This window comes from Globicephala melas, chromosome 11 (genome assembly GCF_963455315.2).
Source record: "Globicephala melas chromosome 11, mGloMel1.2, whole genome shotgun sequence".
NCBI lineage: Eukaryota > Metazoa > Chordata > Mammalia > Artiodactyla > Delphinidae > Globicephala > Globicephala melas.
Window position 1 is genome coordinate 48,914,744 of NC_083324.2, and position 12,806 is coordinate 48,927,549.

General features: G+C 44.2%; 1 protein-coding gene across 3 annotated transcripts in view; it reads right to left on the reverse strand.

Annotated features, from left to right (window-relative positions):
* Positions 1–12,806, reverse strand: part of STAC (SH3 and cysteine rich domain) — a 102,032-nt gene that overhangs the window by 35,863 nt on the left and 53,363 nt on the right. For all 3 annotated transcript variants that reach the window (XM_030830108.3, XM_030830109.3, XM_030830107.3), the window contains exons 3-5: positions 5,151–5,251; positions 3,545–3,626; positions 2,358–2,473 (exon numbers count right to left, since the gene is read on the reverse strand). In XM_030830108.3, coding sequence (XP_030685968.1) covers positions 2,358–2,473; positions 3,545–3,626; positions 5,151–5,251 — 299 coding nt within the window. The remainder of the gene's footprint in view (positions 1–2,357; positions 2,474–3,544; positions 3,627–5,150; positions 5,252–12,806) is intronic.

Below are 12,806 nucleotides of genomic sequence, written 5' to 3' on the forward strand. Positions count from 1 at the left end.
GATTTACAATATTATGTTAGTTTCAGGTGTACAGCATAATAATTCAGTACTTTGCAGATTATACTCCACTAAACTTATTTCAAGGTAATAATTCTCTGTGCTATACAGTAAATCCTTACAGCTTATCTATTTTATGTATAGTAGTTTGTATCTGTTAATCCCATATGCCTAATTTGTCCCTCTCCCCTTCCCTTTCCCCTTTTGGAACCATACATTTGTTTTCTATATCTGTGAGTTTGTTTCTGTTTTGCATATCCATCATTTGTATTATATTTTAGATTCCACATATAAGTGATATCAGACAGTACGTGTCTTTCTCTGTCTGACTTATTTCACTGAGCATAACATTCTCTAGGTTCGTCTCTTAAGCACTGTGCTTCACCCAGCAGTATAGCTGGACTAGCTCACATGCGCTGGTGAGAGCCTTTAGGGTCATCACACTGGTAGCTTGAAATTGGCCACAGTGGGAGTATTTACACCATGGAAATTGGCAAATGCTACAAATCAGGGTCCAGCCCTCGTTGGTCATTAAACATTTACACCACAGATGGCCTCTTTCAAAGGGTCAGATGCTCTACTTCTATCTGTGCATCTCTCGCCTCTTTAAAAGAGGAATTTAGGGGGCCTCAGAGGAGAGTCATATTTGTAAAACAATTTATTTATATCTTACTAGAGAGGAACAAGTTTGCCTTCCTAACTCTCCTCATCAGCTCTAGAGTACTTTAGTACCACCTTCCTGAGACTGATTTCTTCTTACAATTTAACTTTAAGATTTATTTCAGCCATTCTTCCTTTCATGACACATCAGAAAGAAGAAAAAAAAAATGTCACAGGGCCTCTAAGTCACTTGTACCCTGTTCCTCTGAAGCTCACTATTTCTGAATAGAAGTTGCTATTATTATGTTAATTTAATCTTACAAAACTGAAGATCATTCCTGAACTAGCTAACCAACTCCTAGAAAGTTTTCGAATTTGGTTTCTGCTGTCTTCCCAAAGCCATCAAGCCTTCTGTATTCTAGAACATTTGAAAGCACATGAGAGGAAACCTAACGATTTAGAAACAGCCAGGCAGCAACCTCCCAACAATGTAAAGCAAATGTCTCTAGCCCTGGAAGAAAATAAACCTTTGCTATGTGGGAATATGTTCGCTTTAGGATATAACAATACTGCCAGGATGGCAAGAGGCTGAAGTTCATTACTACCGACCCTGCAGGAAGGAAGCAGAGTCATGTTAAAGTAGCAATCAATTGTTTCTGTTTGCTTCCACTGAGGCAATTTGGACTCTGGGGAAAGAGTGAAGTGACAGATATTTAAGTACAATTTCATTTGTCTTTGTCTCCCTGCAGCTCTCAGAACAAAGCCTTCACAGAGCAAAATTTCAAGAAATATTTACTGATGGAACCAGCGCCAGGAAGTATAAGCGGGCTATGATGAATGAACACGTTATTGACATTGAACAAACTATGCTTTTTGCCCCTAAAACCAGTCTGTAGGGTCGAGATATTGCCAGAAATAAAGCTGTTTTAGACACGAAAGCAGACTGGATATCCGTCAGTTATGCCTGTGATGGTCTTTCTGCTCATAGCATCAGTCACAAACGTGGAGGCGAAAACGTTCACTGTCTCCCGCGGAGTGTTTCTCAGGATGTCTCCTTGCTGTGATGAGCAAGAGCTCAGAACCACAGCAGCAGACATTGCTGCTCATGCGGGCAGGTCAGGCCCATCTCTGGGGAGCCTTCTCTCTGCTACAGAATTGTGTGGCATCTTGGGGCATTCATAGAAACTTCGGTTGGGACAGTCAGAGAGAGGATGACGACACCAGGTCACAGAGATGCACACAACATGCATTTTAGATCAGGTAAAACATAGGAGAGAGGTGCTTGGGAGGGTGTGTGTCCCATGGAGGGAAGCGCCCCGCCTCCATGCCACACCCCTCTTCCAGGGAGGGCAGTGTTTGTGTGAAAGAAATCAAAGGGTGCATCTTGCCTTAGAGAGAGAGGACTGAGAAAATGTGAGAAATGGCTGTATTCTTGAACTGGGATGTAGCTGGAAGGAGAACTGGACACAGCTGGGACTTCTCTGCTTCTGCCCCTTGTTTGGGTCGAACCTTTCTATGTGTCAGCAGATAAGCTACTAGTGGTGGGAGGGGGAGGGAGAGAGAGTCAATGAGCCTGAGGCCAGGAGCGTGGTCTTTAGGAGGAAAGTAAAAGGATCTCTGAGGGTTGGCCCCAGAAGGTTAACCTTTAGTGGCCCAAAGGCACTTGGAGCTCCCTTTAAAGGCTGCCTGACCCCCAACAGACTCCCCCGGCCTGTGGGACCCGCACTCCACGGTGCCCGAGGGAGGAAGAGGACAATTACCGAGGTTCCGGGAGGTGAATTGGAGCCGCTGCCAGAGCTGCCCTTCTTTGTTCTCTGGGCCAGGGAGGTGCCGAAGCGGAGGGTCTCATAGACAGGGTCCACCTTATTGCCGCAGGCTGCATTAGAAGAGAAAGCTCACCTGAGAGAAGGGTTTCCTCATATCACAGTCGGGACAGACAACCACCTATCATACCTCCTGGGTAAATGGCATTGAAAAGTAGGTCCTGCACAACAGACCCTCTTACCCCTGGGGAAATGGAGCTTTTGTGGTCAACTTTCCTCACATGCTTCCCCCACGACCTGTGCCCATTTCCCAGGTCCCTCCACTGCACTCAGCCCACTCTGCTCCCAAACCTTTGCTGATTGACTGGTTTTCCTCTTTGTTATCCACCCGCAGGACTCCAGTGCCAAGGTTCTTCCCAGCTTTATTTCCTCTAGTGAAAGGCCCTGCTCACCAAGGTACGAAGTCTCGTGACACAAAGTTTGCAGTAGGAGGCAACCTTTTTGAAAGACTTGGACATTACCAGGCTTCCTGGGATTTCTAATTAAAAACTTTCCAGTTTGTAAATTTCTAGTTTAAAAGTTGCTTCCCCTGCCACCACCAAAGGGCAAACATAAATGTAGAGATTTTCAGAAAGGGAGAAGAAATGGAACTGAAGGATATTGAGGAATATATTCAAGCCAGAAATACCTAAAAATGTAAGACATTTTTTCCTCATTAAAGAATAAACAATATTCAGTAAGCTCCTTCCAAGCATTGGTCTATAATGTATATCTATTTTCTACAAAAATTATGAAAAGCAGCCATTGCTGTTTTCATCGTATAGGGTCCAGCAGGTTGAGTAGCTTGTTTAGACACAAGTTGGTCAATGGAGGAGCTGGGCTGTGACCCAGGTCTATGGGATGCCAGGCTCCATGCTCCTTCCACTCTGCCATGCTGCTGATGGCCTTTGGACCTGAGTTCTTGGAAGCTTCATCAGGGAGAGGACAAAAATTTCTAGAGAATTTGGTTCACCTTAAGTTTCCCCTCCAGCAAAACAAACAACCATAACCCAATTAGCCACCAAACAAATGCCACCCCCCCGGTCCCCCACTGGTACGGCAGCACCGGGACCTGGGAGAAGAGCAGCCATCAGCTCTGACGTCGCTGCTCCAAACCCAGCTCAGTCCACCGGGTCCCAACTCACCAATGGGCATAACTTCTTTAATGCATCCAAACTGTTCATGAATGAGCAAGGGGGAGCTGTAGTAACGCCGAAACCCCTTTGGCTGGAGACAGAATGAGAAAAAGAAGGGCTCAATGTTATTGATGAGATGGAGAAAACCTCACGAGAACTCTAAAAATGAAACCAGTTGGTTCCTCTGGGGGTGCCTCCCTGTCTCCCTTTAAGATGCTGACATGTCCTGTAATTTATCCCTGGGGTTGGGTTGGGAGGTACAGGTGTCAATAAGCAAGCTCCACTCCCTCCAGAAAGCAAGCCCCCAGCCCTGCCCTCCCCCGTCCCACTTCTCCTCTGCAGGTGCACATTGCAGCCTCCTTTATGTTGGGCTCCTCATTACTTCCCAGGATACAAATGGACCATTGTGTGTTATCTCACCACGTGATTTATTAACATCATTAAAAGGCCTGGGCATGGGCAAGCAGACCTCACAGGTAGACCTGAAGTCCCTTGTATGTCTGATGAGCTCTACGCAGAGCTTTGTGTTCTAGATTCCGTTCTGGTTTTCCGACCTCTCATCCATGGTTTCTGCCTTGGCTTGTGGGAATCACCATGGGAGGAAAGGAGGGGAGCACGTGAGGCAGGGGTTTTGGAGAAGAGGACACTGCCAATCAGAGTACGGAGATGAATTCTCTAAGAATCCTGACTTACTGTACCCCAGTGTTAGAAGGGAACTGAAGGGTCCCACCCCTACTAGAATTCCAGAATCCCTTCCAATGTTCCTAGCAAGTGGTATCCTCCTGTGAACACTGCTGGGGATGTGGAGAGCAGGAACTCTCACTAATCCTGGAGGCAGGTCTTTGGTGACATCATCTCTGATGGTTAAGACTTGGAACCTACTGATCCTAGGCCTTTTCCCTGAAGCCACAGAGGACGACAGAATCCTGTGTGACAGATCTTAAATTCTTCTGAAGACAGCTGTCATGCCCCAAGTATGTCTAGGGTAGACATTCTTGGTCCCTTCTATAATTCTTTGGCCATCTTAGTTTCAACTATTCTCAAAAGTGTTCTGGGTGGCTTTTTTATCATTGTGTGGCACCAGTACTGAAGTCCACCCCTGAGATGCGACGATCAGCCCAGAATGGGCCAGGCTGAGCCCCCAGCCCTTGGTTTGGCCACCATGATCTGTTACAGTGGTATAGATGTTTACTACTCTCTCCACTTCTGTGGGGTGGTTCATCTCTATCCCATTCTTGATACGCACTGAGCTGTCAGACAAGTAAGCTGGGGCCGAGGGGGTTCCTGGGATGCCTGCTTTCTACTTGCAAAACTTGGACAGTCCCAATGCTAAAATTGGGAAAGTGCCGACCCAGGACAAGTTGTCCACTCTATGAAGGACACTGAGCCCCTTCCACACGTGCAACATGCATCTCCTAAGTTGACAAAGCTCCTGCTTCCTCAATCATTATGCCAACAAGGAAGCCAAGTTGTCCAGCCAGAGACGTGGGGGGTACCTTCCCAGTGTCCAGTTCTCAGGGTGCTGCCGAGAAATATTTTGAATGGAGTGACCTCATCGGGCAGGCAGGTGCCCTGAGCAGCGGTTCCGGGGCACACTCCGGGCACAAGCCCTTACCAGCTTGCCCATGCACCGCTGGGGTGCCAGGCCGTCCATGCACTTGTGGTGGACACTCATCTTACAGGCCTTACAGCGCAGTCCATGCTTAGCATTTGTTCCTGTCAGATACATGGTGAGCTTTGGTTAGGATACAACCTACTGTTCCCTGGAGACTTGTATGAAATCACTGAAAAAGTGGTCATTCCCATAACCCAGCTAATTCGTCTTTCCTGTGATGTTTATATGAAGATTTAAAAATGGACAAAATATTATGGTAGATTTTTTTACCTTCGTCCATATTTTCTACCCAAAGTATCAGCTCTGGTTTCCTTCCACCCCTTTCCTGTTTATTCCTCCAGACAATCTCAACCTCCTCTGCCTCCATTGCTCACTCAATTCAAGCTTGCAAATCCCACTTTCTTGGCTCTGCATATGGATCACATTTCTGCTCTTCTGTGTATCTTGCTGAGTAGTCCAAGTCTTGAAATTCTACCCATTTTTACCTGAATTCCCATCACACAGTCTGAACTATTGGGCAAACTCTCTGGAAAAGGACCAATAAAGGGGGAACAGCGTGGTCTGTGTGAAAGTGGGGCTGATGATGGTCTAAAGTGGGGGATAGAGGGCTCGATCAGACACCAGCTCCTGCCTGGGGGCAAAGGAAGAGGAGGTGGGGGGCAGTGAAACTACCCCTGCAGTGAGTCGCTTAGTGTCCTGGGACACAGTGCCATAACAGGTGAGAAGAAAGAAAGCAGAGGAGGGAGGAGAGGCAGAGAGTCACCCTGGCCACCGTGTCCAAAATCTTGGCCTGCACCAAGGCCCAAGGCAGCAGCACTGGAGAGGCATCGGGAGGACAGACCAGAGGGCGGGATGTGGGAGCTTCAGGAAGACAGGAGTGGTGCTGGGCACCTCATTTGTTGTTTTACGAAGTGGCTGGATGGAGGCGAAGAGAGGATGCTAAAATGAGATGTCTTCTGTCTCCACTGAGTCCAGGACAGAGGATACAGGACAAGAGGTACCATCTTCTCTGACTTATGAAAAGGAGGCGGCAGGCTTCCAAGCAGGTCTTAAAAATGAGGCGCCAAAATGGATTTCACAGCCCTTAGGTGACCAAGCAAATCAAGCCTATTGGAAAAGTGGAAGGGAGGTGGGAGGCTGGAGGGAGCATTTCTTTGTAGAGTTGTTGAGACACTATTAGTTTTATCCCTAAAACTATGTTTCTCTACATAATGAGAAGAAGGAGGTGCTTTCTTCTCTTCTCAGTCTCCTCCTACTGAGAGGGATTTTGAGGAGATTTGGACACATGGCTGTGGCCACACCCGTGGGAGCATGTAGGTGAGGGATACGGGTGACCAGTGGTCCTGCCAGCCTACCAAGGAGAAACAGCCATATAGGCAAGGCCCGCACCTTAAAAGCTTGTCAGCAAAAGGATGTGTGAATACTTTCCATGGATCACGTGGAATGCTGCCCAAGAAGACCAGCTGGAAAGGCAACGAGCTTCCCTCAGTAGGAATTAATATGTCCATATGCTGTGACACATGAGGTCACAGGTCTCCCCTATATATCATAGCTGACCACAGACACAAAGCGAGGACAGCCCAACACACATAAAATCCACCCTCTTCTCCACCACTGCCTCCTCCAAACCATCACCACGCCTTGTCCGGACCAATTCCTGACTGAATTGCCTTATCCATTTTTGCCTTCCTCCACTGTGTGTAGAACCTCCTACTTAATGGTCTCTCAGTAGGTTTCCCTGCCTTTCTGATGTTATACAAAATGCTCACCATGGTGGCGAGACTTTGTATGATTTGGTGGGAGCCCATTTCTAACTTTGTCTCAGGCCGACCCCTCTTGTTCACCAGGGTCTAGCCACATGACCTTCTTCAAGTTCCTTAAATGCACAAGCTCTTGAATCCCTCAGGGTCTTTACACATGCTGCCCTGTGTGCCTGCAATGCTTGTCTGTAGCTCCTCACTTGTTTCACTGTCCTCATCCTTAGGGCTGCTTGTCATTTCTTCAATGAGGCCTTCTGGGGAACATTCCCCCTCCCCCCCCAAATTATCTTTTTTTCCTGTTAGTCTTTTCACAGTGCTCTGTTGTTATCTTTCACAGCATTTATCACAGTTGTTATTTATTTGAGAGTTCGTTTTTGTCTTTTCCTCTGGACTATGAACTCAATGAGGCTAAGGACTGAGTCTGTCCATTTGCCACTGTATACCCAGCTCTGGGTATGATGCCCAATAAATACGTATTAAAGAAATTAATGAACGAATTCTTTTGTAGTCAGTCACACACATACTGAAATCAGTGGTGACTGATTTAGATAATTAATTGAAGTTGATTTCATCGATGGTGTAGGAATGGCATTCAAGAGCTGAAAGAGGACTTGGAGATCATCTATGTGTATGATTTTATTTTATATTGTTTTTTTAACATCTTTATTGGAGTATAATTGCTTTACAATGGTGTATGTGTATGATTTTTATTTCACAGACGGAAGCCTGAGGGTCCAAGCAGTAGAATGACTTATCTCAGGTCAGAGGAGGTCCTGCTTAGTTTCACTCTTTCCCTGCTTGACCCAAACATTTCCTCCTTTTATTTGGCTTGTTTAACCTACATGGGGATGCAGTTGAGGATAATGAGATGATAAAATAGGGTCTATGAGAACCTGACAGTCAGCTGAGAAAAGCAACAGGAAAACTCTTGACTGGACAAAGCCCTAGAAACCCTTCAGGAGGTATTACCTGAAAACTCCTTTCACGAAGGCATCATTTAACACAAAGTGTGTCTGCTGTTATAAATACAGAAAGTCAAAGTGACATATAAACACACCATAAATTCCTGGGTATGTGTGCTTGTTCATAAATACTAGTTGGAAAATCTCTTTTTCATTTTGAGAATAACCACTTAGCTGAAAAAATTGCAATGTCTTCAAAAGACTGGACTTTGAAGGCAGTAACTTAATTTTTGTTTTCAAATAGAGAATGCTATTTGTGCCTTATGTGAGAATGTAAGTAAAAGCTTCCAAGAGGAAAGTTATTTCATTGTGTGCTGGACTCTGAAATAGAGCCATTATATATTAAGGTACATTTTCCTTCAGACCTGAACACCATAATTTCAGTTTTCCTTGCTTGTTCTAAAACACTCCACTATATGAGTCAGACCACCTGCAATTATTTGGTTTCAGATGTTCCAATTTCTACCACGGAATAACAAAAGTGACTGAAGAGGAAAGCTTGTATTCTGTGGCTCAGAGACTAGTTCAAAGGAATAATTTACACCCCAGCAGTGGCATTAGTTTACTGTAGCAAGATATGGAGAAGCTATAATCTAACTTGTTTTATCACCACTGATCTCCATCACAAAGGCATCACTGAATGTGACCGTTATGCCTCAGTAGGGTGGGAAAAACATGATTTTAAATTTGAATCTGTCTCATGTGGGCTCTTTAAACTTAGGAAAACTACTAAAATTCTTGGAGCTTCAGCTGTCTCATCATCAAATGGGAATAGTACTAACTACTCTCAGGGTTGCTAATAGTAATAGCATCATAATATATGCAAAGGGGATGGCATGGGTTTACACACTTTGAAAAATAAAGATATCACTAGATTTTGAGTAAATATGGTGGACTGGCAACATGAGTTTCCCACTTATTCATACCAAAACCCCACTAAAATTAGCAAGAATGAAAAAATGGTATAAACGCCCAAATAACAGAGTTACTGGGAGGAGTGGCAAGAGTAGAAGAAAGTTCAACATACATACATTTGGAAGATAGCAACTGAAGGTGTGGTAAGCAATTTAGCAGAAGAGAGGAAGATTGGATTTCCCAATAGCAACTTGGAAACTAGAAGGTCATGGAGCTTCAAAAACCGTGGAATTTCAAAATTCTGCAAGAAGAAAATTTCCAACCTAGAATTTTATACCCAGCCAAATTACCAACAAGTATGAAGGCAGAATAAACACATATTCAGATCATCAGGAATTAAAAATATTTAACTTTCCACACACGCTTTCTTAGAAAACTACTGAAGAATGCACCTTAGAAAGATGAAGAAATAAATCAAGGAAGAAAAAAATATCAGACTCAGTGTGCAACACAAGAACAACATAGAGGAGAGGTAAGTGATATGCCCATATGACAACACAGTAATAGCCCTAGACAGGAGCCACACATGAAGTGAGGCAGTAGACTTGGGAAAAAATGGAACTTAAACATTTACAGAGCTTTTTTAGATTTGGATATCATAATAGATATGGCATTAGACAGATATATGAGAGTATATAAAAAAAAACAATTATAGGTGCATGAAAAGTCAAGGAAATGAAAAAGGCAATTTCCAGTATGAAGCAACATAAAACCTGCGTAAGGAAAGAAATGTAATCATGGTACAATACTAGAATCAGAAGTGAGCAATGGTCATAAGAGTGTATAAAGTGACTAGTTAACACAAAATTGTGATAAAACTACTTGGGAAGACGACAGAGCAAGGGAGCAGCAGACTGTGATGTGACTCTTGTGGGAAAAGTGAGAGTGAGGAAGAAGTGAACAAGCAGGGGTTGCTGGAGGGGTTAGAGCTGAATCCTCATCCTCTATAGCAGGAAGCCAAGACATGTTTGATTCATCAATAAATAGTAGTAGAAGCACAGGATTTAGAAATATTGAAATGAATGCTAGAAGCAACGATTAAAAAAGATGAAAGTGGTTGACTTTCAGAAGCGAGTCTGGGTTATAGGATGAGACAGTTTCCACTGTAGTATTTTCAGTACCATCAGTACCACCTTTAAACTAGTCTCATGTACTACTGTGACAAAAAGCAAAGTTGTACTTGCAGGAAACCAGGTCAAGTCAGCCCCTTGGAATGATGTGGTCCTTGGAATATGGAGATATAGGGAAGACATGGGGCCAGATCTTCACAGAAACCATCAGTTCTTCCCTGGGATATGAACTTCTAGGATAAATCTAAGATATTTCTATGAGTTACAGTTGAAAATTGTTAAGAATGTGAGTTGTGATATTGAGATGGATTTTGGAATGGATCAGTGAAAACCAATACAACACTGATTAACTGTTGGGCACTGAGCCATTTTATGAGCCTGGTATCATTTACCACTATGGATAAGTGAGCTGTCCATAGAAAACCAAGTGTTGAAGCTCCAGTGAATGAAGAAGTTTATATATAGATGTTAGGAGAAAATATTGAAGGGGTTTTCTCAATGCAAATGGCTGAATCAACTACACTGGATGACAGGCTTTTTAAAAGAAATGATATCGATTACAGATATCTATAAAACAATTGGCCAGACTAATTTTGATAAGAATTTGCCATCGAGGCATTGCTTACCCCTTGGCTGAATTTCATATAGTATCAGAGTTAAAGATAAAACAATTGTTGCCCTTGAGATCACTTACCTAGAGGAACAATATGGAGAATGGGTAAAAATAAGAAAAAGAAATGTGTAAGAAAAGAAATGTAATCATAGTACGGTACTTAATCAGCGGTGAACAATAGTTAACATTGTTACTGATAATTAATTTGCTTCCAGATTGTACAACCATGGTATCAACTCCTACAATTTATTTGATAAAATTAATGTAAATTAGACAAGAAAGATACCTTACTATGATTTGGGAAAAAAAACTTTAAAAAATCTAGAAATAAATAATATATATGTTATATATATATGAATATCTAGAAATAGATTCATAAATATTTCTTGGATTACATAAAAAATATATAAATGATTCAAAGGTAAATACAGATGAGATAGTTCAAAGATGTTCCAGGCCCCTGTTCTTACCGGTTTAGCTACTGGACTCCCCTCAGCCTCTGGCAGTACAGGCCTTGGCTGGGAGAGGAGACTGCAAGGGATCAGGAGATCGCTTGCATCAAGAGTCTGCAAAGCCTCGGAGGGCCAGAAGCCAGGCTCACAGAAGGGCCTCAGAGCCACAGATGAGAGCAAAAGTGGAGGGTGTGTTTTCAGTGCCTGGGCAGACCAGAGGCATTTAAGGGCTAGGGACTATGAAAACAGTAGTAAAGATGGTAGAGTTAGTATTTTTAAACTAAAGGCCATAACAAAACCTCCGATGGGTGATAAAAACCGGCATTATAATGCAGCTAGCATTATTCATGGGCCATTTGCCTTTCAATGAACACTAACACAAGGAATGAAACAGAATTCCTTAGCATTCCCTCCCTGATGGGACCTCTGCCGACTCTCCTTGCTTCATTCTCAATATGCTCCACCTTGAGCTACTCCTTGGTTTTACCAGATCATTTGTGGCTCCTGGCAAGGGTGGCCGGCTCCTGCCACTTGAGCGCTGCTCACATTGCCTCCTCTGCCTTTCTTGCTCAGGTGCTCAACAGCTTCCCATTTTCTTGAAGCCCTTTTAAGGATTTTCCAAAGCCTCCTGCACACACACTCTCCCTGCTTCCACCACCTCAGGACCCACACTCTCCTCTGTTCCCTTACTGTTCCCAGGTACGTTTCCCAAAAGGCCCTTGACTTGGAGTGATGGCTTATTCACCTCTAGAACCCCTGTGGCCAGGAAAGGGCTTGGCACAAAGAACATCGCTGTCCGTGAGGAATGATCAGCCTACTCAGACCTGGGCCAGAGAAGTGCCCAGGCTGAGAGAATGCTGGGGTTCTGCCCCACTCATGCTGTGGAAGGAGTGAGGTTCCTTCTTGTGGCCCCTGGCTCCCGGAGGCGTGTGTGACTACCAGGTTCTAGTCACCTGCAGATCTTTACTCCCTGGGCTCCCAGCTGGTCAGTCTTGCTTTTCATGCCAATGTTCCAATGTGACTGCATCCTGGTTTGTTGGGACCCAGAACTCTCCAAGCTCCCGGTTGACCCTACAATCCAGGCCAGAATACTGTTCCATCTGATGACTGCCTGACCTAGGAAGGGGCTGAAAGCCGATTCTGGGAATCACTCCTTCCACCTCTGCTACTGATTCCTCAAACCCTCCTCAAAGCAGATGCTGATAACTGTCTGGACCTGTCCTCATACTGTGGTGTACTAGAAAGAACTTGAGCTTCAGAATTCGAGCAATACAGCTTAAACTGGCCCCAAACTTCGGAAATCACTCAATAGTTAGAAAGTTTTCTGATAAAGGGGAAAAAATGGGAACATTTTTCCCATCACAGTTGAACTCTACTCATGAGAACTTGATTAAAAATAACCCATGCTCTCTGTCCCCTACTATGAGTTCAATTGAACAAGATGGTTTGAAGACCCCTGGGCCATCTTTCCCTGACTATATTCCCCACTCCCTGCCACATTACATCTTTTCCAACTCCTTCCTAGCTTAAAAAAATTAATGGCATTCATTGTTTATAAATGCTTCTGTTGATCTTTCCTATTTCGGTTTCTGACTCCTAGTGGAAAAACTCTCCCTACTTCTCCCGCCCCTCACCCACACGGAGCTTCAAAAATAGCAACAGGAGTTGGGTTGGCTCAGGGCTTTGTGTTTGGAGTCCATAGCCTTTGCCCTCTGGGTCATTTCACGTCCTAACACCATGGCCAGCAAGCTTTCCTTTTGTTACATGTGTGTGGCTTGAAGTTTTGAGACATGTCTTCCTGAATGATCACTTTCTCATGACCATCTGGAATACCCCTGACCTCAGTAATAATCTCTGCTGCTCTCTGTCTTCTCCTCTTTTCTG